This window comes from Tinamus guttatus, unplaced genomic scaffold, assembly GCF_059628265.1.
Source record: "Tinamus guttatus ecotype Peru unplaced genomic scaffold, ASM5962826v1 Tinamus_guttatus_pri_ptg000172l, whole genome shotgun sequence".
Classification (NCBI taxonomy): Eukaryota; Metazoa; Chordata; class Aves; order Tinamiformes; family Tinamidae; genus Tinamus; species Tinamus guttatus.
This window is the reverse complement of record NW_028288706.1, coordinates 4,279,076-4,303,714: the sequence shown is the minus strand read 5'-3', so window position 1 is coordinate 4,303,714 and position 24,639 is coordinate 4,279,076. Positions and strand designations below refer to the sequence as shown.

Below are 24,639 nucleotides of genomic sequence, written 5' to 3'. Positions count from 1 at the left end.
CTTTGGAGCCATCCCAGGGGCTTTCCTGCTTCCAGGAGCACCAGCACAAAGTGCACAGTGGGCTCATTTTTCAAAAGGAGAAATGAATGTGTGTGAAGGTAGAGGCCAGGCAGTCCAGCTCTGCCTCTGTGAGAATGGCAGGGGTGGCAGACCTAGGGAGAAAGATAATCTAATCAATGCAGATCTCACTAAGGATATAGAAAACAGATTAGTCAGACTAACCTGACCTCATTTTTTGAGATTATAAGTTTAACTGGGAGAGAGAAAAAGAAACTGTTGATGTCTATAAATAGTCTGATAGAACTGCATGATATTTTGATTAAGAAAACAGGGTAAAGAAATCTCACCAGAATGCGCTAAAGGGATTAAAACCAGGCTCAGAGCTTCTAAATATAGAGTTGAAAATAGGGAATCATCTTTGTGGGGTGTTTTTTTGACTGTGCTCCCACAGGGTGCCTACCCTAACATTTCTATCAAAGACTTGGAAGAAAACCCATACTCATGACCGATGGCTTGCAGATGACACCAAGTTCAGGGGAATGGAAAATGAAAAGAGAACAACTCCCTGGCAGAGGGAAATCTGGATCCACAAGTGAGCAGACAGCAAGAAAACAACATGCATTTCAGTACAGCCAGATGTCATGCTGTACGTCGAGGAACCAAGACCCTCTGGGCTCGAGATGAGTCGTTCCTGGCAGGCAGGGACTCTGGAGGAGACGGGAGAACAGAAGGAAGGCTCTGGGAATGTGATCCGCAGGGGGGGCATAGGGGTCAGTGAGGCAGCAGAGCTGGGACACCAGGCAGCAAGTGTGATGGTGCAGCCCCATGGGCTCAGCCATGGGGCCAGGGTCTGTGGCCTGCAGTGGCTCTTGCAGTGCCTGAAAAGCTGGAGAGGGATCAGGGCAGAGATGCAGAAGCGGCCAGGAAATGCTGTGCTGCAGGTGAGGGCTTCTCAAGGGAGCCCCTTCAACACCAACGAACCGACTGCTGAGAGGTTGTGATGCCCCTCAGAGGCCTCCAGCAATGGGAGACTTCCTGAGCCTGCTCCGGACCTTTCCCAGCTTGCCCCAAATGACATTCTTGCTGGGCTCCATTTGAGTCTTCCTGGGCGGAACCACATGCCGAGATTCCCTGTCCTGCCTGCTGTAGAGGGGCAGGAGCAGTCCTGGGGTAGGGGGGGCACCTCACACCCTGCACACGCAACATTGGATCCCCAATGCCCACACTTGTTTTGGGGGCCTGAGCTGTCCTTCCCTGCTGTGTCCCATGGCCTGTGGCATCTCCCCCAGGATTGCTTGTCGAGGGAAGCTCAGAGTTAGGTGTGGATAGGGCAAGGTGGCCGCAGCCATAATAAAGCCACATTCCTCTTTGGAGACCTGCACCAGGCCCTTCTGCTTGAGGGCACCCACAGCCCTCAACAGGCATTTCCCTGCCCACCTTCAGAAGACAATTCTTCAGCTCTACCCCTTCCCAGCCTCTTTCCCAGGGCTGGCTCCAAAACACCAGGGTCTTGCAGTGTCCCCCAGATTCTCATGTCCATCACATCTAGACCCTTCTTTCCTGAGTTTCATCCCCCAAAATGCTGCTCATTTTCCCCCAGGACTCTTCTACTACCATCTACCCCTACTAAACCTCCAGGCCAGGCAGCAATGGGGCAGGATGGCATCCCTTTTCCCACAGCTGGGGCACACAGAGGCCCAAAGCTAGGAGATGGGACACACGCCTGACGGGCCCTGTGGACCTTCTGGGTTCATTGGCCCCAGAGCCCTTCTCACAGTGCCAACACGCAGGCCTGGCCTCTCCACCCACCTCTGCACGAGCTCATAGGCTTCCCAGGAACAGTGTAGGGGCTATCGCTTACAAAGGAAATGTCCCCAGGGGCTTAAAATAACCCTGCAAGTGCTGCCAAGCCACCAAGCCCAGGAGCCAGGCCTGCTGCCATTTATGCATGGCCTGAAGTACAGATGATTTTATGAGCAGTTCAGTCACTCTTGGATGGGGTTTTGGACACCCTGGGAAGCCCTGTGATCCTCATCACGGGTAGCTGGGATTGACGTGGGGTGGGCAGTGCTGTCTCTGATGGGTGCCCTAGGAGTGGCATCACTCGCCACCAAAGCAGAGTGAGACGGTCATCTGGCAAGTAGGGACTTGGGGCCAGGGAGACACCAACAGAATGCAGCCCTTGGAGCGTTTCTCCAAACACTGCTCTCCACGAGAGGAAAGGCCACCTCTTCCCTCACACTGCCCAATTCCTTCGCCTGGTGCCATGGAGGGGTCTGCTGGTCCCACCACACTGGTGGGACATTCACAGCCAGCCCAGTATCAGCTACAGAGAGGCAAGAAGGCTCCCAGAAACACCAAGGCTGACGGAAAGGATGTCACAAGGCAAGCAGTATGCCCAATGTCCGGCCTCACTTTGCTCAGCCAGGAACACGGGAAGCCCCTTGACCCCAAGCTTCACTGCAGCCACCAGGGCCACTAATGAGGGTATGGAAACCAGGCAGCCAACAGCCTTCAGCATTGTCTGAAGAGCAGCAGTGCCCAGGGCTGTGCTGATGCTGAAAGCAGATGCTGACTCTGTGGGAGATTTCCCGTGGACACAGGAGCCCTGCACCTCTGGAAAAATCTAGCAGCCTGAGGGACACTTGTCTGGGATAGTGAGGGATGGGGGGGAGGTCAAAACTGGAAAAGCTGAAGCCCACCCACAGATGCAGTGTCCTGAACCCCAAGTCACCTGATTCTGAGGTGACATCCCAGATGCTGGGGCCCAACCTGAGGTGACATGTTTTGAGTGACAGACCCCAGCCTGAGGCGAGATCCTGGATAACAGAGTTATCCAAGCAGAGGCAAGACCAAGGGCTGTGACTGATGGCCTGTGGTAATTCTCCTCAGGAGAGGTCTGTGCCAGGCTGGTAAAGCCCTCTGGAATTTACCCAGGGCTTTCCTGAATGCTCTGCTGCTCGCACCCAAGTCTGAAGGTGGATGGAGCAGCATGGACCTCAACTGCAATTCACCCAGGTCTCTTCAGGAGCCAGCATCTCCCTGGGGTAAAGCTGCCAAGTGCAGCAACTGGGAGCTGCTCTCCCACCAGCTCCTCCCCAGCCCCTCTGGGCTAGGGGTTTGGAATCGCCCTTGGCCCTGGTCTTGCAGGGGGGCAAGGGGAAGGACAAGGGGACTACCTCTGCCCGGGGAGGCAGAGGAGACACTGAGTACTGCAGTGGATGGGATTCTTCACCAGAGCAGAGATGCATCCTGTCCCCACGCAAACTCGGCATAATCCCGAGAAAGGATGGAGCAGCAATGCGCATCTTCCCAGAGGGAGCACCCAGCAGTCACTGCAGGGGAGCTGTGGCCCCCATCTCATGGCAGATAGGTACCCTCTTCTCATCTGTACCCTGCCCTGGGTGCTGGCTTCAGGCAGACCCACGCTGGGGCTTCCCGGTGCTGCTGGGAAGTTGCTGGCAACTCAGCAAGCCCCATCCACGTGGGCCATTAACCCTCTTGGCAAAGGCTGAATGAGCACGGCTGCATGGCTCTTCTCACCACACAGGCTTGGGGATCCAAGCCTTCATCCAGGGCCAAGGGAAGCCCTGAAGACCTAAGACCTGGATCAGGTTGCCTGGAGAGCTTGTGGAGTCTCCTTCCTTGGAGATATTCTAAAGCCATCTGGACAGAGTCCTGGACAAGATGCTATTTAAGCAGAGGCAGGGAAGGATTTAACTAGATGATCTCCAGAGGTTCTTTTGATCTAGCCACAAGCATCCATGTCCCACAAGTGTCCCAGTCCCACAATCAGGGAGAGGAAAGGACTAGGACAAGTACCCCCCATCTCCAGTTCATCCCCCTCCTTCCTGGAGGAACTAGAGCCATGAGTATTTGGAGCCACAGAGAGGGCAGAGGAGAACAGAAGAGCACGACACAGCGCAAGCCAGCCCCCACACACAGAGCCCAACATGACAACCAACCACGGTTGAACATGCTTCCTGGGCAGCTGCAGCAGCTCTGCCATTTCAGCTTGGTAACCCTATGCTTTCAGACTCACCCGCTGCAAAGAAGCCGAGCAACTTTATCCCAGAGGTCCCCCTCTTCATGCCAAGAATGAAGCGAGATCAGTAACTCAATCATTTCCCTGCACACTGGAGGAGCCACCCCAAACCTTCATCATGCCAGCAGGGGTGGTATGACTGCAACCCACCAAGACCTAGCTACAACCACAATAGCCCAGCAGGCTCCCCCTGCCCTGCTTTTAAGTGGGAAAATAATCCACACCTGGAAAACCCAGGTGTGGGGAAATGGGAACCACCTGGAAGAGTTTGATTTTGCTAGGAAAAACGCCAGAGCCACCTTCTGCAAATGAATGGTGAGCCCGCCTGCAAGCCCAGCTTTGTGTCGAAGGGAAGGACAGCCTCATCACACAGGCACTGCCAGCTCCTCCTGGAGCACAACCACGTGCTGGAGACATCCCCCTTCACACTGTCTCCAGAGCACCAAGGTGAGCCAAGAAAAGTCTCATTAAGAAGAAGAAGGCTTTGGCCATGGCTCCAGGATGACTCCTCAGCTGCCAGCCCCATGGTGGCACCCCGGTCTTCCCATCCCCATGCCCAGCTCTCTGGAGGGACGGCACAGGGAGCTGATATCCCTGATGCTGTCTCTGATGGGTGCCCTAGGAGTGGCATCACTCGCCACCAAAGCAGAGTGAGACGGTCATCTGGCAAGTAGGGAGACACCAACAGAATGCAGCCCTTGGAGCGTTTCTCCAAACACTGCTCTCCACAAGAGGAAAGGCCACCTCTTCCCTCACACTGCCCAATTCCTTCGCCTGGTGCCAGGCGATCCCATCTGGCACTGAGCTTGCAAGACTCCCCAAAGCCGGCGGGATACTTTGGTCCCCCCGGAACCCCTTTGGTTTGCAAGAACGGCGAAAGATGCCCTTAAAAGGCTGCGGCGCCTGGGGCCGGCGGCAGCAGCGGCCTGCGAGAAGGTGGCAGCTGCGGGCGCCCTAGCGCCAGGCCGGAGCGGCGCGGTGGGGGGAGCCGCGGCGTGGGCCAGGCCGCGCACGCAGCGCCGGGTCCCGTTACACGGCTGTTTCCATACTTAGCCACCACCCGGCAGCCTGGCCTGCGGCGCCCCGGCCGGCCAGCGGGATGGGACCAAATTAACTCAAGGGCGAGCAAGGGTAAGGGCAATGCCGCCCCGGCGCACGCCCGCTGCCACGGCCGCAGCACTGCGGGGCGCCCGGCCTGGCGCTGCCTGCAGGGGCTGGGAGTGCTCAGTGGGACTGGGGCGACCCGAGGAAAGGGGTCTGGGTGGTCACGGGACGTCATCTAAAATGTTAACTTGCTTGGCGTGCCTTTGCTGGCCGGGAAGGACCCTCCACCCTGAGCCGAATGGCCCTCGACCCCGCTCGAATCTGCCGGGACAGCACAGGACAAGCAGCCGCTGCCCTGCCGCCAGGCACCCCCAGAGCCCCCCGGCAGCCCGGGGCTCCGAGCCACCATCTGCACCCGAAATCCAAGCCGTGACAGGTGACACCAACCCCGCGGCAACAGATGCCAGGCACGCCAGCCCCAGCACGGCCCCACACCGACTCCAGTGGGGCAGCCTCCCCGGGGGGGACCCCGTCACCCCCCCAGTTCAGGTCTCGTCCCCGCGGCCTCGGCCCCCGCATTGCCACGCTCCCCTCCGGGCTGACTCCTGCAGCCCCGTTGTGGCCAGGGGTGGCCCCAGGTGGCAGGAACCCCCATTCCACTGGCCCCCCACCACAGCCCGGGGTGCGGGCGGGCGGCCGGGGCGCCCCGTGGCCCCTCGCGCCGCGCGGGCCCCTCACCTGCGGTGCCGAGGAGCAGCAGCAGCGAGGCCGCACAGCAGTACAGCACGCTGAGGCCCTTCATGGTGGCTGCCAGGAGCTCTCTGCCGCCCCGTGCCGCTATTTATACGGCGGCGGGGAGCAGGGCAGGGCGGGCGGCCGTGCACACGCCGCCCGGGCGCCCCCGCCAGCACGCGGCGCGAGCGCGGGGCCCCGCGTCCATGGCTGGAGCGGCAGCCTTGAGCCCACCTGGCGCCAGGGCCCGGGGCGGCGCCGGCCGGGTTTGCACCTCGGTGTCGCCCGGACGTGGAGTGTCCCCCAGGCGCTCAGGAGCTGCGCAGACACCCCCAGTGTCACCTGCTCAGGGGAGGTCGGGCTTTGCCAGTGAGCGTGGGGTGTGGGGAGCCCCCGGCACTGTGGGGTAGCTGCATCCTGCACGGGGAGGGCACAGCCTGGGTGCTGCACCGGGGCCAGAGCACCGGCACGGACCAGGAGAGACCCACGGCCATGGGGAGAGCTGAGAGTAGACCCATGGAGAACCATGGGGGCACGCGGATGCCCCATGGGGAGAGTTGTGTCACCACAGAGAGGCACAGGGAGAGGTGGGTGCCCCAGAGGGAGCCATGGGGAGACGTGGGTGCCCCACACAAAGCCATGGAAAGAGGTGGAGGCCTCCCACAGGGAGAGATGGGTGCCCCCCACCCTGAGCCACTGGGAGATGGACACTGTGGGGGTTGTAGGAAGAGCTCCTCCTGACAAACTGTGGGGAGATCCAGCAGCCCCGTGGAGAGCCATGATGAGAAGTGCCATACGAAGAGATGAGTGCCCCCCACCCCGCGGCATGGGGAGAGATGGGTGCTCCATGGAGAGCCATGACAAGAAGTGTTGCCATCATTCCCCCAAGCCATGGGGTGCACCCTGAGCCACGGGCTGAGCCCCAAAGAGAACCAGGGAAGGCCTAGCTGGGGGCCGCAGGGTACCCGCAGGGATCAGCTTCGTGGCACAGATGGGGTCTTGCCGCCCGGCCTCCTCGCAGGCAGCCAGGCTCTGCGTGTGGACAAGGCCCCAGCTGCTGGTGTACGGCTGCCACCTCCCGGCTGCGGCCACCGTCCCCGTCCCCACAGCTGCGGCACAGACACCCGCCGGGCCAAGATGTGGGACAAGACGTGGCCCCCACACCTGGCTGTGCCCCACGGCACAGAAATCCTCAGCGTTGTGGGTGCTCCATAGCACCTGCTCAGGAACTGACCCGCACAATCACAGGGGCTCTGTGGCACGTCAGAGGCACCCTGAGTCCCGACGAGCGCGTAGCACACGTGGGTGACACCAACCTGGTGCGTGGCACCCACCCAGAGCACCAAAAGGTCCCCTCCCAGCCCCAGGAGGGGCCTCAGCAGCCATCCCCTGTCCCAAGGGATACCACGCCAGGCAAAGAGTCTAAAAAACAAAGTACAAACTTTATTTTGTTTCTTTACAAAGGCACGAGCCTCTTTTTTTTTTCACTTTCTTAACAAAATATAATAGCTTCTCAATGAACACAAAGACCTGAAAATTGTAAAAAAAAAAAAATTACAAAAAAAAAAAAGAAAGAAACCAAGAGAGAGAAACAGCTGTGGCTGGGGAGGAACCTACCAAATACCAACAGGGCTCTACACAAGACTGGCCTAAAACCCTACAGCCAAACAGGAAGGGGGAGGCAGGGGAGGTGGAAACCAAAAAATGGGACCCCCCCCCCAAAAAAAAAAAAAATAAAAAAACAGAAGCGACACAATCACAAAACAGAAAAGCTCTTCTGACCTGACGAATCCCGCAAACTGGATTAAGTGCTTAAAGGAGGGAACAGAGAGGAAAGGGGGGGAGCGCCATGCCACTGCGGGTCGGACGGGCAGCGCTCCAGCCGGACTCGGGCGGGATTTGCCATTTGATTTTTGGCTGGGGCCGTCACCCACATTAAAAAAGAAAAAAAAAAAATCAACCTCCGTCCTCCCTCGTGGGGGAGGACAGAATCCAAAAGGGCTTTGAAGTGGTGCGCGCCTGCCCCCCGCGCTTGCACGAGCTCCTTCCCGTTATTTTTAAGATGCCGAGTGTGTTTAGCTGCCGCCTGGCCCGGAGCGGGTTCTGGCTGGAGGCAGCCTGTAAGTAGTGAAAGGGCTGGCGGGGCTCGGCCAGCCCCGCGCGGCCGGCGGCCCCGCTCCTGGCCGCGGGCGGGTGCTGTGCTTTATGCAGTGTCACTTGGGTTGACGTCCCTTGTGATCCCCCCCGCCCCGAAAAAAATACAAAAAAAAAAAAAAGAGGAAAACAAAAATCAAAAACCCAGCTGAAAAAGAGAACATCCCAACAGAAACACGTTCACCGACACACAGCACCCGCTCGCCAGCGGGGAAAGCCGGGACTGGCTTTGGTTTTGCAGGATACCCTGCAGGTTTGGGGGTGTGCGGGGCAGGGGTGACAAAACTCGGGAGAATCCGACCCCTCCACCACCGCCCCCCGCAACCCCGAATGTCCTTCCCGAAACAGTTCGGCTGAGCTCGGAGCCCAGGTTCCAGTTTTGGCCCGTGTTGAGTTAACGCCGCTGCCCTCCCTCCCGCCCCCACCCTGGTGCCAGCTCCCGATGCAGCACCCCCGTCTCCCCTTGCTTTGAACTGAACAGTGAACTTTGCCTGCTTCTAGCACTCGGATTTACAGTATAGGAAAAAGGTCATAAAAGAGACCCAAATCGCATCGTATTTTTTAAAAATTTCAGCATATTCTCTGACGTTTCCCTCCCCTGCCCCGTCCCCTCCCTGGTTGCCGGCCAGGGGGTGTCAGGGCAGTTCCCCTTCCCCCAAGGGGTCTTCTTTGCTCTGGTCCATGGAGTCACTGTCGTTGCCCTCCGTGTCGGAGGCGGTGTCGGAGTTGGAGGGCTCGGGGCAGGCCCGCACGGGCGTCACGATGACCGCGCGCCTCTGCTCCTCTTCCTGCAGCTGCTTCTCCTGAGTCCCCTCGATGTGCTGGATCGCCTGCCGAGGGGGACGGGCGCCGTGAGGATGGCCTCACTGCCAGGGATGGTGCTTTCCCCCACAAACAGCACCCGGCTCGGGGCCAAGACCCGTGCTGGAGGCGGCCCCGGTGTGCTAGGGAGCCGAGTGCGTCTCTCCCGAATCCCGGCACAGGCCACCCTCCGGCTCAGCCCCGCGCTCCTGGCACTCCCTGCCGCCTGCTGGGCTCCTGCGCGTTCCCTCCCGCTGCCAGCCCGGCCCTCCGGGGCCCTCCTACCTGAACGATGGTGTCCAGGTTTTGCCGGGACGTGGAGACTGTGTTGATGACAGAGGATGGGCCCATGGTGACCACGGTGACGTGATGGGAGGGAGGCGGCGCTGGTACGATCACAGTGGGGTGGTGGGTGGGTGCTGGGGGACCGTGTGCTGGCAGGAGCTGGGAAGAGAAGTGAAAGGCCCCCATTAGCCTGGAAAACCTCCCTCCAGCCTCCCAATCCCAGCCGGCTGCACCCCATGTCCCAGCAGTGGGTCTCTCTCTACCTAATGTAGGGTGGCTGTCTTCGAAGAGAAGCAGAAAAGATAAACCTCATCCAGGAAGAAAAAGGTAGGCAAGAGCCCTTGGGCCTGCACAAGAGGATGATGGGGAAAGCCCTGCACACCAGAAATCCAGAGTCGTTCAAGAGAAAATAAAAGCCTGAACAACAGCCCAGTTGCTCAGGATCACGCACCCCCCTAGGCAGATGCTGCAGCACTCTGCCGCAGAGCTTGGTGGCCTTAGCTTTGGCAGAGCCAAAGGCAAACGGGATTGAAAGGGCTCCCAGACCTCTACCCATAAACGTGTTCCTGCTTCCTCTGAGAGGGGCACAACACCTTCCCTGCACCCAGCACGGGCTTCGGCCAACGTTGTTATGGACATGCAAAACCCAGAGAAACTTCAAGAGCTCCAGAGACAACTTCTAGCCCATGCTGGGAAAGGAATCAGGGACCAGACGGAAGACAAGAAACTGTCCCTTCAGCACAGACACATGCCGGATTGCTCTCCTGACTCTCAAGACGAATTTGAATTCCCTTTATCAGGGAAATGGGTAAGACCTGGCTTTTAAGACAGCGAAGGAAAAAAAAAAAAAAAACACAGATCTGAGCTACTGCTGCATGGAAATCCTCAAATCACCCTGAACTGCTCAGCTGGGAACCTGCCGCACCCCTAAAAGATCCTCATTAAAATAGCGGATGCAAAGAAACGCCCTAGCAGGAGGCTAAGGAAAGTTCACCTAAAAATAGGCTGAACTTCCCTAGGAGGCAAGCGGGCATGGATCCTGGGGGGAAGCATCTCTGGAGAAGCCGAAGTCAGTTTTTCTAACGCCCTTTGAAGTCTCCCATGCCGGAGTCTCCCCAGGGGCTGAGCTTGAGGGATGGCTCAAAGTGACAAGCAGTCACTGTGACAAGCAGTGGAGGGAAGTGGAGGGACTGAACTCTCCTCCTTTCTGCTCCTCCAAGCACCCGTAAGGCTCCCCAAGGCAACAGCAATGTGATTCTGGCAGGGGCAGAGACTGAAGACTTCAGTACCTGCACTCATGCAACTCCTGCCAGGCAGCCACGCCTGCCAACTATCCCACTTCCTGGTTCCAGCCCAGATTTGTACATGGTGGACATTGGTTTGGGAACCTCCAAAAATACGCTGGAGTCACCCAGTGAGAGTCGAACCTCCAGCAGTGGCGTTGGACCTTTACGTCACTGCAAACCACCAACACAAGAAGCGCTACCTGCATCAGCTGCACACAGAGCACTTTAGCTGCTGCCATCGTCCATGGTTGAGGCCCAAGACCTATATTCCTCACTTGGTCCCACACACAGGCCACAGCGAACGCGACAGAAACGCGGCTGGGAGCCAGAGCGGGCAGCAGGGCCCAGCCGACAAGCGGCAGCACCGTCTCCTCCACCTGAGCCCGGCAGGGAGGCCCGGCTGGGAAAGCTCCGCAGAGGAACTCGGCTCCCAGGGGATGCAGAGGCGGCCGCACCCAGCGCCTCCCAGCAAGGCCTTGGAAAGTCACGGTCCCGCCAGCGCCAAGTTGAATCGCTGCCGGCTAAAAAACGATGCTGCGCATACAAAAGCTGTCAGCGCTGGGGCACGGAGCCACTTGAAAGTTGCTGTGACATGTTGGGGGGATTGTGGCTCGGACCACAAGAGGCACCTGCAAAGCAGCCCCTGTTGAGCTAACCGGGGCCACGGAGAGCGGCTGGCAGTGGAGTCCTGCGGTGGCACTCGAGGAGCAAGGTTGGCAAGGACAGGGACCAGGCACCAGCTCTGGAGCAGGTGAAGAGGAAGCTGTCACCACCATGCAGCGACTACCATGAAAGGGGGCTCTTTGGCCTGGCCACAGCCTGCCACAAGGACTGGCTGGGCCAGCTGCTAGTGCCTTCCTCAGGGCAGAGCCACGATGCAGCAGCCAGCCCAACTGGCTATGAGGAACTCAGCGTCCCAGGATGGGGACATGTCACCAAATCATCTCTCAGCAGTGGACGGACACATCAGCTCCAGTCCCAAAGGGAGTGCAGCCAGGACACAAACACACATGGAGGCCACACACCAAGTCCTTTCCCTGCCCCTGAGAATGAGAGCTTTGCAGGGACATTTCTGCCAATTGCAGCCAAACCCCAGGGTCAAGCACCACGTCGCTGAGCTGACCTCAGCCCCATACACATCACTGCCTGCACACGCAGACCCACATCTCACAGAAAAGCTTCCTCAGGCAGCTGGGGTGTCCCCAGAGCTGGGCTGCGGCCGGGGCAGGCCCCAGGGCCGGGCGGTATCCGAGCACTCACCTGGGTTCGGATCTGCTGCTCTCGTTCTAGCTTCTCCTGGTGCAGCAACCTCACCTGTTCCTGCTGCTGCTGGAGCTGCACTTGCTGAGCAATCACCTTCAGCTTCTCGGGGTACATGTGGGCCTCCAGAGAGCGAACCTGCCAGGCAGAGAGGGCCCGGATGCGGTGGTGCCGGAGCACAGCACAGCCCTCCGATCCCACAGTGAGACCTTGGCACGAAACCCAGCCACTCCGTGCTTGTCCTCAGAGCTATGGGGCAGACTAAGCAGGGACCCTGGGGAGAACCCAGCACCGAGTCTGGGTAGGGAGCAACTGGCAAAGCCCAAAGTAGCTTGCAGTGTCCAACAAACCATGAATGGCTCCTGATCAGAGCCCACTCTGCCAAAACCAGCCCGTCGGGTTACCAATCAATGTGCTGGAACAACAGAACAGCTCAAGAGATAAAGCAAGGCTTTGCTCCGCCACGGCTCAGGAGACACCAAAGCGGTGTTCAGCAGCGCTCGGGGACCCGCAGCTCTCCTGAAGACATCACAGGAGCAAGTCCTGACCTCCCAAACACCCAGGGCAACACCTTGGAGGTGGCCTCAGCCCAAATGGGCTCGGAGGGGAGGCTTCAGCACCCTGAGCCGTAGGGGGCTGGCACAAGAGCGGTGCAGGCAGGACGGGGGCTGCAGCTCGGCCCGGAGCCGCCAGGCCACGTGCGCTCGCTCGGCGCCGCTCCAGCTTCCCGGGCACTGCCCGCTAGAGGGCGAGCCCGGCCCGCGCGCGGCGCCGCACGGGTGCCCGCGGCCGCATCCGCATCCGGCCTCACCTGCTCCTCCAGCATCATGCGCACCGAGCGCTCCTTGTCGAGCTGCTGCCGGAGCTCGATCATCTCCCGCCGCAGATCCTCGGCCTTCTCGTCTTCCCAGATGTCCGGCGAGCCGATGCCTTCATCCTTGTCCTCTGCCCGTCGCCGTTTCGGGGAGGAGCCACTGAACTCCTGCCAGGCAGATGAGGTGTCAGGGCCCAGACCCGGCGGTTTGGGGCCAACAGGAGTTTCCCCTCTATTCCCGCTGCCCTGATTCCCCATCCAGATCACAAGCAGGGCCGTAGGCTCCTCAGGGGTGAAGATGTACACGCCCATGCACCCGGGCTTCACTCCTACCCAGCCCTGTGCAAACCCACTTCGCTGTCAGCGCATCGCAGGGAGCCAGCCCTCCCTCGGCCAGCCCAGCGCCAGCCCAGCCAGCAGTGCTGGGCACGAAGGGAGGCACTACCTGGATGAACCGCTTGAGCTGGGTGTTCTGCTGCAGTAGCCGAGTCTTCTCCTGCTCCAGTGAAAAGATGTATTCAGCAGTTTGCTGGAGGATCGCCGCCTGGGGAAGAGCCAGGAGGGAGGCCAGTGAGGCAGGAGGCTTTTCCGCAAGGTCCCTCCCCAGTCACAGGAGACCTGTTGCTGCTGAGAAACTTTCCTACCCAGGAGGCAGCAGCACAGCTCCTTGCTGGCCCCAACAGCTCCAAGCTTTGCTTCACCTCTAGACCCTGTGGCTCTCCCCTGGGCTTTCCCTCCACTCAGTTCACACAAAGTGCTCGAGGTCTCATTCATCTTCGCAGGAGCAGTGTCTGACCTACTCGCTAGAGCTACCTTTTCCCACCACTCTCCTGCAGCACCAAGAAAGTCCTGCTGTGAAAGGGCCCCTTGTTACCTGTGCACACGTGGTCCCAGTGCGGGTTTTGCTGGGTGCATCCAGATTGCTCCTCTGCTCTGCACTCAGGACATTGAGTTACTCACCCTGTAACGTGCACTCCCCACCCCCAGAAGCAACTGCCCCAGAGAGGGAACTCCATCACACCTCGAGAAAAGAGCTTCATCCAACCCAATGAAAATACTGGCTATAAATCCCCGGGGTGCTAAGGAACCTGGCGGTGACTAGTGAAATAATGTATGCAATTATCCCTAATTATGCCTACAGCCCTGTGCTGCCTGCTCAACGAGCACTGCAGAAACCCTCTACACAGAGGATGGACATCCGAATCGCACATCTCTGATGTACTGGAGCACCGATTCCCCTGCTCAGTGTCCCTCGCAGCCCAGAGCAGGTGCCACCTCACGCAGGGCAGCTCCCTGGGCTCACCTTGCTGAGCTTCTCCCCGTCCGTGTGTGGGATGAGCGTTTTCAGAGACTGGAACCCTGCATTGATGCTCTGCATCCGCCTTCGCTCGTTGCTGTTGGCGATCTCCCTGCGTATCCGCCGCTCCTGGTCCCGCTGGGTCTCTGGAGTCAATGGGATGTTGGCCAAGCTGCAAGAGACACCCAGAGTTAGGGAGGAACAGGCCTGCACCCCTGTGCTCACCGCTCGCTGTTCGGAGCCCCAGTGCCGTGTCTTGGGCTCGTCCCCTCTATTTCCTCCTCTGCTTTGCAAGGATGGAGCAAGCAGCCCAAGCGACTGGTAGGAGAAAACACAGGGGACAACCATTCTAGTGCCATGAAGGGCTCAGCCTGAACCTTATCTCCAGACACTGGAGATGCTGCTTAAAAAAAGCAGCAGCAGGGAAGTGGTTTTTTTCTACCCTTCTTTTGACCCAAAACACAGCCTGCGTGCAGCCCCCCAGCTCCGTCAGGCTTGGACAGGATTTGGCCACCAGCAATCCAACAGCATCCATAGGGCAGGCAAAAAGAGAGCAGAGGACTCATGGGCACCTCAGAAGCAAGGACACCCTGGCTGGAGTCAGACACAAGCACCTCCTCCGAGTGCCCCAAGCGTCCTCTGCTACCAGCACAAGCACCCACTGCCGCCAGCGGGTCGGGAGCCCCCGGGCAGCCCCGGCTAAGAGACGAGAGCGGCAAAGCGGCACCGTTCCCCTGACCTGCTCGGCCGTGTCCGAGCGCGGGGCCCTCGTCGAGCCGGGGGTGCCAGGGCCCAGGCGGGACGAGAGGGCCCCGATGCCCCTGCCGGGCGGGCGAGCCCGCGGACTGGCGGTCCCGGCGGGGCGGCCGGCGTGTGTGGCCCCGGGAAGGCGGCTCCCTCCCACTCGCGCTGATGGCTTCCAGATGACAGCTCCCAGCAGAGAAGCCCCCGTCCCACCCGAAGCCGCAGCTCCCGCCTGCTTCCTGCCGCCGCCTCCTCGCGCCCCGCTCGCTCGCTCCGCAGATGGGCCGGGAAATGCTTCCCAGACCCGGCACCACCGGCGGCAAGCGGGGACGGGCAGCGGGGAGGGAAGGGCCGCAGAAGTGGCAACAGGGAGGGCTCCGGCTGGCAGCCACCGGCTCACACGGGGCCGAGCACCAGCCCCTGTCTGCACTCAAGCAAAGCCCCTTTTAAAGGGGCTCTCTTTTCTTCCTCTGAGCTCAGCTTCTTCAGAGGCCCCCAGGCGGAGTAGGGAAACTAAATCCCAGCACCCAGCAGACTTGTTAAATCTGCAGAATGAAGAGGGAAGGGATTTGCACCGGGAGGCGAAGCAGGCAGCGTGTCCACCCCACGTGCACGAGGGCGGCACGGGGACGCCCAGCGGGGCCTGCCCAGGCTCCGCACTGGTGAGGACAGTCCCACAGAGCAGCCAGGGAGCCGCTGTCCCGGGACAGACCTGTGACAACTGCAGATCCCTCCCAAGCCACCAGCAGCCGGCAAGTGCCAGCAATGAGCCAGGCGAGCAAATTCAGAGCCCCAACTGTAGCTGGCCATTAAAACAAAACAAAACAACACAACCCACAGACCACACTCTCCTGATGATTATCTTGCTTCTCTTTTGTTTCCTGGCGCGAGTTTAGAAGCCAGACTATTAAAAAACAAGAAACAGATTTGTAAGGGCGCGAGAGCCTACCCATATATAGAGGCCATTATCATGCACACGCTATAATTAAGACTCCACGAGAATACAGCTATTAAAGTCAGGCTGGAAGGTCAGGGCAGGGAAACCTGCACATCCATCCACCTGCTGCCTGGCTGCCCCTGTGTCCCCAGCCAGCAGGTCAGATCTGAACGCCAGAGGGACCCCAGCCTGCTCCGGAGCCCCTTCCCTGCCCAGGGACACTGCACACCCACCGGGATGCCCCTGGCACGGTGCCCTGGCAGCGCTGCCCCGCAGCTTGGTTCAACCACGTCAGGAAAGCAGGACATACTGCTGGGGCTGGGGAAGCTGCAAAATACCAAAGACTAAACATGAGGGATCGTGTCCCAGCACAAGGTGAGATAAGATGGGTTTCAGTCTCCATGTGGAGGCGGCGGGCGCCCAGCTTGCTTTGTAACACTTGTGCGGATGCCAGGGGAGCTGACGCCGCTGCCCAGGATGTCCCGGCTCCCAGACCCCACGAGCCCAGAGCGCATCTCGCCCCTCCTCAGCGCTGCGGCCGGAGCGCTGGGAGCGGATCAGCCAGTGGTGCCGAGTAGGCAGGAGGCCACCGGATTATCTTCAGGCAGCCTCTAACAGGATCGTCGCGACCCGAGCCAGCTGGGATGAGCAAAAGGCTCCCAGAGGCCAAGTACTGTCTGCAGGAAAGGAGCTCATAGTGCTCCAGACGGCCCAGCTCAAGGTCAGGAGGAGAAAGGAGGACTTTCTGCCCAATAAAGATCTGGGCGCCAGCTCCAGGACAGGGAGACCAGGGAGACAGGGACAGGGACGCTGTCCCACTCTGCTCGGACAGATGCTCGGTTCGGGCAGCAAGGCATCGGCTCCGAGATGTGTCCTTCGCTGAGGATGCTGCAGCCCATACGGCTGCGGCAGGACAGCTTCCCGCAGGCACCCTGCCTTCACTGCCGCCGTCCTCACAATCAGCAGGTTTAGGAGCAGGTTTAGGAGCACAAGCACCTTCCCTGCCCACCTGCTTTGCTGCCTCAAAGCCGCGCTTCCCCGGAGCCCCTGCACGTGCAGGGAGGATCCCAGCTCACCCTGCAGGGCTGAGTGTGTCGGTTCGCGCGAGCGGAGCACAACGAGCACCTGACGCACTAGAGCTCTCCGTGCGGCTCCAGATGGGATCCTGGGGGTCTGCCCCATGCACCAGGAGCACACAGGCTGCGCCCTGGCTCCAGCCCCACAAGCAGAGAGCTGCCTGCAGTGGCACCGTGGCTTCTAGCACAGACCATGACACCCGGGCAGCTCAGAGAGGTCTCAGCATCCACTCATGGCTCTTGCCAGCTTTCCTTCAGCCAGTCAAAACACCTCTGTGAAGAATTGGCCCAAACTCATCCCCCTGGGTTAAATAATTCCAAGAACCAAGACTCTGCACTTTCCAGCACTAACTGGGAAGGGGTTACGGGGTCTGATATCACCAGGGCATGAAGGAACAGACATCAAAGCAAAGCCATGGTGATTCTGCCAGAGCAATGAGGCTACTGCAGTCCCGGCTTTCTACTAGAGGGGGACAAACCAAACTGGGCTGAAATCAGCCCCCAAATACCTGGACTCTGTCCTTGACTTCCATGCTCTGGAGGCCTAGCAAGGCAAGGCTGGAGGTTATGCCCGGAAGGCAGCACCCACGAGCCCTTGGCACCCACAGCCAGCCTTGCAGTCTCGCGTAGGGGTCGCGTAGGATGGCCCGTGCCTCGTGTCAGAGGCCACCTCAACACCCTGCAGCTGGACGAGCCTGAGTGCGCGAGAGGCAAGGTAGGAAAGCCCACTCTCACGTTGAGCACAGCTGCCCGGCTGCGTTCTGCCCACAGCCGCGTTCGCGCAAGGAACCGCCCTGCAAAGGAGACAGCCCCGCGCTCCCGTCCCGAAGGAGAGCGCATGGCCAGGGCACCAGGCCACGTGCTCCTACCTCAGCGCCGGGGCAGGCGGTGGCAGCGGGAGCATGGAGCAGGGCTCCGCTGAGACCACCAGCGCTGACGGTTGTGCTTGGGGCTGCTGCCAGGTCACCGTCGCTGCTGTGGCAGGGACAATACTCCTGGGACAAGGAGACACGAGCACAGAGGGGAAGCAACAGGAGGGCAGGAGGTGGGCAGCCCTGACCTGTCTCCGGAGATGCCCCAGAGTGGCAGAGTGAAGGTTTTCTCTCTCCTTCCAGGAAACAACACGTGAAAACACACCTCTAGTTCCCGTACAACGTGGTAGGGGAGACCCTCTCACTCTGCGTCCCATCCTTCAGGGCTAACTCCTTCCCATGCCGCGACCCCACAGCTCCCGCCAGCGCAGCACGGGATGCTCTGCCAGAGGCCAGGGATCCCGGCCCCACTCCCAGCCGGGCCCCTCCAAACGTGGCTACCGGCTCCCAGGAGACACAGGCTACTGGCTCCAGAGGCCAAGCTTGGCAGGTTACAACGTTATGAGCAGGGTCTGCCCCTCGTCTTCTTGCGATGACGCTTCTCCAGACCTTAGCACGTGGCTGCAGTGCCTTCCTCCAAAGGCAGCCCCGGGATTTTCACCCAGCAGCCACAGCCCCACAAAGGGAATTAGACAGAGATTTCTCAGGCTGGACAGCGAGGAAGCAGTTTCTTAAATACAAGAGAAGGAGGAAGAGCCCATTTCCTCACTGGGAGACCTCTCATAAGCTTCCCCAGCTGCTCTTCCTGGGAAGGGACTTATAAAGTGACAGAGCTGAATGCAGAAAGGAGAAAAATAGAGGCATCGTTTCAGAAGATGACCTGGTAGTCACAACACACCCAAGTACCTTGTGCTCCATCCGCCAGGAACTGGGGGAAGACTTAGACAGGTCTGTTGCCAAATGCAGCCCAGCTGATCTTGCGTTCAGCTGAACATGCACAAGAAAAAGCCAGAAGAAAAGTCAGCCCAGCCCCATCGCCCGAGCCAGGCGGACACCCCAGAGGGCTCAGGGAAAGGGTTGCACACAGGCCCCCTGCCACTGCCCAACAGTGTCACCCCAGCAGAGCCTGGGTGGACTTCACCACGGGATCAAGTGCCTGCTGGTAACAAGGGCTAGGGCTGTGCTGTAATTAGGCAAGACCCATCCAAACAGCAATTCTTTGCCCACACACATGTGAAGGACCCTACTCTCGATCAGTGAGTTCAGCTCAGCCTTGCAACAGCCTCCCTCTAAGCACATTGCCCCAGGAGAGACCTGCTTACACAGCACATCAGGCTCCAGACAAGATAGCGATGATAACGACCTTCGGCAGCAGCCGGCCTTCCGGGCTGTCACCCCGCCACCGCTCGCTCCTCCGGCACGTTGCTCAAGTTCACCCTTCCTGGTTCCAGCTGTTCACCCGGACACGGGAAGCTCTCTCACCATAGAAGCTACTGCAGAGAGCAGCCACGGGGCTTCTACAGCCCTCTCTGCCATGGGCACACTGGGGACAGGTTGCGCAAGTGGAATTTGGTCTTTCCCTCCCCAGCTCCCAAGCGCACGCAGGTGTAATTTGGCAGGGGATGTTACACTCTCCGAGATCTCAGCAAAAGCAAAACCGTGGAGGTACCAGGGCTGTGTGACCCTGCCGCTCTGCTTCTCTCTGTCAAGGACACTGACAAGCTCTGAGACCCACCACAGACACCCCAGCTCGTTTTCATTGCTCCTGAACAAGTGCTAGGTTTGTGTTGATGGGAAGAGACAGCCTGGCCATAGAGAACTCGGTGTCCCCAAGCAAGGGGCACACATGGGGCCAACGGCGGGCAGGGCATCCCTGAGCAAGGGGTGGGTGGAAAACAGATGTCCAAACTCTGCACAGGCCAAGATCCTCCATACAGCTCTGCCCTATATGAGCTGGTGCCTGAGGTGAGCACAGAAGCCTGCAGAGAAGGATCGTATTTTCCTGCCCCGGGTTTCCCGAAGGAGCATCCTGAACAGCGCGTGCCAAGTGCTACAGCGGCTGCCGACGGGCTGCCAGGCAGGACGCCAGCGCTCCAGGGCACCAGCCCACACTACGCTGCAGTGCAGCCCCAGGCAGGACAGGGCAGCCCCAAGGACGAGCGCGGCGCTGCCAGGGATCGTTCCGGAGGAGGATCCCGGGCAATGACGCGCTGCAGGCGCTGCCTGCCCTGGCTCCTCCACGTGGCTATGGGGCCCCGTCCAGCAGCTGAACCCTGCTCCTGGGATGGGTGGAATGGGGTGTCCGTGACGGGTGGCCCCCATGGAGCAGGGCTGCCCAGGAGCGGGCCAGCTCAGTGGGTCATGGCTGTCCCACCGGCACATGGGGACTGGGGCTGGAGCAGGGCTGCCCCCAGGCAGAGGGGCCCTCCAGGGACTTGCCCCACGCCAAGGCTGAGCCCCACCGGCTCTCAGCTGCCTCACAGGCACATAGTGGGGATCCAGTAAACCAGGGCCACCCCAAGGCCCCTCCAGGACAGGACTGCCCCACAGCACGGCTGTGCCTCGGTGGGGCAGGGCTGCCCCACAGCGGGAGCCGGGCCTCACCGGCTCCGGGCTATCCCACAGGGACACAGGCACCCGGGCAGGTCAGGGTCACCCCCCAGGCCCTTGGTGCGTTGAGCAGCGCCCCGGCGGCTCTGAGCCGCCCCACGGCAGCAGACGGGTCCTCCCCGCCCAGGGCTGCCCCACGGCAGCGGGTCGCGCTGGCGCCTCGGGGCCGCCCGGGCCTGCCCCAGAGCGGCGGGTCGCACCGGCGCCGCGGGGCCGCCGCGCGTGGCCGCTCGGGCCCGTCCCGCGGGCTCCGCCGAGGGGAGCGCGGCCCGCGGGCGGCGGCGGCGGGGCCGGGCCGCGGCGCGGGGCGCCGCTTTGTGCGGCGGGGCGGCGTGGCCCGGCGGGGCCTACAGCGCCCACAATGCCGCGGCCGCCGCACTACATGTCCCGGCAGCCCCGGGCCGGCCCGCCTCCTGCGGGAGGCTGCAGAGTCACGGCCAGGCCCGGTAGTAAACACACCCCCCCCGCCGCACGCCGCGCCGCCGCCGCCGCCGGCCCCCCGCCCCGGCCCCCCGGCGCGCCGCCGCCCCGGCCCCCCGCCCCGGCGCCGCCGGCCCCGCCGCCCGCCCGTTCTCCCGCCCGCCCGCGCCCGGCCCGCCCGCCCGCATGGCCGCGCCGCGCCCGGCCCATGTGCGCGCCGCCCGCCCGGCCTCCCGCGCGCCCGCCCGCCCGCGCGCCCCCCGCCCCGGCCCGCGCCGTCCAGCCCGCGCCCCCCCCCCGCTCCCCGCCGGGCCCCCAGCCCCGCGGCCCGCGCGCCCCGCCGCCCGCGCCGCCGCCGCCTGCGCACCCACGTGCTGCGGCCATGGAGGCGCCGCCGCCGCCGGCGGGTGCCCGGGCAGCGCCCCGCGCCGCGCGGGGACGGGGCGCGCGGGAGCCGCGGCGCGAGCGGGGGGGGGGGGGCTCCGCCGTTCCCCGCCGGGAGGGGGGCACCCACCTGCAGAGCCCGCCGATGACCTCCTTCTCGGATTTCCTGAAGTGCTGCAAGGAGGGCATCTTCTGGGCGGGCACCATGAAGTACTCCATGCCGAGCGGGGCGGGCGGCGTGCGGGACGCGCCGGGACGGGGCGGGCCGGGGCTGCGCGCCGCGCGGCTCCGCCGTCTGCCTGTGTGAGTGTGAGTGCGCGCGTGTGAGTGTGTGTATGTGTGTGAGTGAGCGTGTGTGTGTCTCAAGGCGGGAAACAGCTGGTGCGAGCGCAGCGCTCCCTCCCCCGGCGGCGCCGCCTCCGCCAGCCACCGGCCCATGTAAACAAAGGACGGCGCGGGCCCCGTCGGGGAAGGGGAGGGGGCGCGGGGGGGCCCGGCGCGGCAGCTGGCGGCGGGGGGGGAGCCCCCCCGGGGAGGAAGGCGCAGATGACAGCGGGGAGGGGACGCGGCCGGAGGAGCAGGCGCCGCAGCGGCCGCCGGCAGCGCGTGGCTGGTGCTGGTGCTGCCGGGCGCCCGCGCGCGCCGCGCCACGGCCCCCGGCCTGCCCGGTGCGCGGGACCCGGCCGGGGCTGCCGGGAGCCCCCGCTGGGCGCACCGGGTCGCTGCGCGCCAGGCGCCACCGCGCTGCGGGACACGATGTTGGCGGGAGGCACCGCTGGAGCCGCGCGGCGTGGGGCCGCCGTGGGGCCGGCCAGCAGAACCCCCTCCTCACCTCCCCAAGGACGGTGACCACTCTGGGGGCCCCGTCCCGGAGTGCAGGACTCTCCTGGGGAGCTGGAGGCTCCCAGCGGCCAACGTGAGCCACGCGGGCCACCACCTGTGGCTGCTCCCTCCGTGAGCTGCCTGCCCTGATGGGGCAGCTGGATGTCTTCGCAGTGACCCCCCAAGTCCTCACAGGCTGCTGCCCTTCCCACTGTGTCACCATGGGCCTGCACCCCAGTGCTCAGAGCTGAGGGTTCCACTGCAGCACGTTGGGTGCCTGCGGGCTGGCAATGCCTGTGCAGCGCTGCACATGGGCTGCAGGGCTGCTCCTCAGCCTGCGCTGCTCTTTGGTACAGCCTGGAGAGTGCAAGGCCGGCCGTGGCCACGGCCCCTCGCTGCCTTCCCTCTGCATGGCCTCTTAGAGCGCTGGAGTCCAGGAGGACACTAGGAGCTGATGGGGATGCATCAGTGCAAGCAGATGACTCCGGAGGCTTTGGAGGCCGGGGCATGAGCGCCGGGGCTGAGCAGCCTTGCCGGCACAGCTCGGTGGGGTCGTCCTCACCCTCTGCTTGGTGTTTTCTGCCAACTGCCCATTTGGTGCAGAGCACAGGGACCTCCAGTGACTCCTGCTGCAGTGGGTGCCTTGACAGCACGTGTGGGCCTGGTCCCACGCTGCTGGACCGTATTGGCCCCAGGGGCATTCGGGCAGCAGGTCACAGTCAGACCTTGTTTGAACCCCCTGTGCTTGGGGTCCAGCCTGCCTGGGTGAAGCGTGCCCCTTCACCGGCTTCCTCTCCTTGCCTGTGGACGTGTGCCCCGAGGAGCTGCTCGGGCTGCAGGCACCATCGCTGTCCTGCGGTGCGCTGCCCGCACCCCTTCCCGTGCCCCAGGGCAGGTGGGGCTGGCATGCTGCACTGGCCGGGCAGGGTCCCTGGTGAGCCCCCGAGGGCTGCCCCACCACTGCCTCGGCACCCCCTGTCCTGGCGGCCCCGCTCCCCTCTGTGAGCTGGAGGGACAGGTTCTGCCTGGGCTCTGACTGTCCCCTTCCCCATCCCACTTCCCAGCCCTTCCTGACACAGGAGGCAGTGGCCTCCCTCCATGCTGGGGATCAGGGAGCCATGGGACTCGCAGCCCTGGCTGTGGCCTCTCCCAGTGCGCTTGAATCCCCCTGGTTTTCCTGGCCACGCTCAGGCCACATTGTGGTGCCTGGCTGCTGCGGGCTGGGCTCCCTCCTTGCTGTGCTTTCCCAAACACGTGGGGGACTCCCATTCCCCCCCGCCTTGCTCCTTCCTCCTCCCCTGCTGCTCCTCTGCTGGCCCTCGGCTGCCGGCCCCGCTGGCAGCCGCCTCAGCGCTCTCCTCCAGGAATTCGGCCCTCCAGATGTCGGCGAGGCCACAGCACCGCGGCCGCTCCGCAGTGAATCAGCCGCATACCAGAGGCCAGGGCGCAAACAGGCCTCCGCCCTCGGCCCCGCGGGCCTGCTGAGCCCAGGCGCTGCCGGGCCACCGGGAGCCGGGCGGGAGATGCTGCCGCCACCCCAGGGCCGCCCCGAGGAGGCGGCTGTCCCCCCATGCGGTGGACGGGCACAGCTGGGCACTGGGGTGGCCGGGCTGGCCAGGCGCCATCGAGGCTGAGGACCGGCAGAGCTGCCACCAAGGGTGTAAAGCAGCCGGTGTGTGGCCCTGCAAGGGCCTCGTGGCCCCCCAGCTCTGGGTTCGAGTGGAGGTCTTGCAGGGCCAGGCACGTCCCCAGGGTCAGCCTGGCCTGGGGAGCCAGGGCGCTCGTCTTGCCAGGCCCCCGGGCGAGGGGATGCGCACAGCACGCTGACAATGTTGGCATGAGAACAAGCAAGCCTGGGACTTCGGAGCCGGCTGGGAACCGCTGCGGCAGGGAGGCCCTGGAAGAGGCTCCCCGTGGGAGCATGGGCCAGAGCGGCGGCAGCCCGGAGCCACCAAGAGATGCCCAGTGGGCACTGCCAGCACCACAGCAGGGCCCGGGCAGGAGCCAGGTCCTGCCAGGAGAAGCCAGGGGGTCCCAGTACCCGTGATACTCCCCAGGGACACGGCAGGGGCTCCAGCAGGCAGCAGCCACCCGGAGCTCCCGCCATGGCCCGTCTCACCGGAGCCGAGCCCCAGGGCCACCCCCCCACCGGGCCCTGTGCCACAGTAGGTGGCATCGCAGCACTGCGAGTTGCCCAACACTTCCCCCCAGATGCCGCTTCAGCCGCTGGAGGCCGTGCCAGCCGCCCGGCGCGCCCCGGGCTGCAGCTTTTCTTTTTCAAGTTTCAGCTGAAGCGGCTCAGTCATTTCCAAGAACAATATTGGGGGAAAGACATTGTTTTTTTCCCACGTTAAGGGAAAAAGAAAAAAATAAAAGAAGAAAAAGAGAAAAGAAAGAAGAAAGAAGGAATGAGAAATTGGTGACAGCTGCTTCCCCGTGCCTCTGCGTGCGGCAGTGAGGTGCTGGCGGCCAGCGGCAGGGGAGGAGGAGGTCACCCGGGGACCAGGTGGGGCTCTGGCGATCCTGCAAAACCCTCCCCGAGCCGCACAGCCGCAAAAAAAAAAAAAAAAAAAAAAAAAAAAAAAAGTCCGCATTTGCACATGTTCTGGGGAAGCCTCAGAAGGTGAAAGAGGCAGCAAATTCCTCCTGCGCCGAGCGTGCTCCATCCTGCCTGCAGCTGGTCGCGCCGCCAGCCACGCGGAGCCTGGGCCTGCAGGGGCTGGGCCAGGTTTGGCCCCTGCCTCCAGGGCCGGGATCGGCTTTCCTGCAGACCCGGCATTTCCCTGCCGGGGCCACCCTGGGAGCGAGTGGCCTGGCCTGCCTGTGGAGGGGCGACGCCAGGGAAGGGTGGAGGACGGCAGAGCTGGCAGGGACCAAGCAGGAATGAGAGCCACGCAGGCTGGGCAACGTGCCGGGGAGCCCCGTGCGCCACTTTTCATCCGCGGCCGGCGCTTTCCTGCACGGAGCAGGCCTGCTCCGGGGTGCTGCACCCACGGAGCCAGGAAGCTGGCGGGGTGCCCAGCCCGCAACGTGCCCGGCAGCGCGGGCGCCCGGACACGTGCGCACCAGCGTGGTTCCCGCGCAGCTGGAGACATCCTCTTCCCGGTGCGGGGGAA

The 24,639-nt window shown here is 62.4% G+C and overlaps 2 protein-coding genes across 3 annotated transcripts in view; both read right to left on the bottom strand.

Annotated features, from left to right (window-relative positions):
• Positions 1 to 5,891, bottom strand: part of SRL (sarcalumenin) — a 29,972-nt gene extending 24,081 nt beyond the window's left edge. Inside the window, exon 1 of the mRNA XM_088523234.1 lies at positions 5,828 to 5,891. Within this exon, the coding sequence (XP_088379360.1) occupies positions 5,828 to 5,891 (64 nt within the window). The remainder of the gene's footprint in view (positions 1 to 5,827) is intronic.
• Positions 5,892 to 8,603: 2,712 nt separating this feature from the next.
• Positions 8,604 to 20,972, bottom strand: TFAP4 (transcription factor AP-4). Of its 2 annotated transcripts, XM_088523256.1 has the most exons (7): positions 20,832 to 20,972; positions 13,725 to 13,890; positions 12,867 to 12,965; positions 12,419 to 12,589; positions 11,608 to 11,745; positions 9,062 to 9,220; positions 8,604 to 8,805 (listed from the first exon to the last, which is right to left on the bottom strand). In XM_088523256.1, exons 1-7 carry the CDS (start codon positions 20,918 to 20,920, stop codon positions 8,611 to 8,613), a joined length of 1,017 nt encoding a protein of 338 aa, XP_088379382.1. In that variant the 5' UTR covers positions 20,921 to 20,972; the 3' UTR covers positions 8,604 to 8,610. The 2 variants fall into 2 exon arrangements, with proteins under 2 accessions (XP_088379382.1, XP_088379381.1); XM_088523255.1 differs by lacking the exon at positions 20,832 to 20,972 and having other exon boundaries at positions 13,725 to 14,125.
• Positions 20,973 to 24,639: the final 3,667 nt, after the last annotated feature.

Bases quoted from the DNA above. Each gene is read 5' to 3' on its own strand.
- TFAP4 (XM_088523255.1), bottom strand. From the start codon at position 14,066: ATGGTTGTCCCCTGTGTTTTCTCCTACCAGTCGCTTGGGCTGCTTGCT. The intron at 12,966-13,724 runs GTGAGCCCAGGG...GCTCTTCCCCAG, and splicing joins ACGGGGAGAAGCTCAGCAAG to GCGGCGATCCTCCAGCAAAC. The intron at 11,746-12,418 runs GTGAGGCCGGAT...TCTGCCTGGCAG, and splicing joins GCATGATGCTGGAGGAGCAG to GTTCGCTCTCTGGAGGCCCA.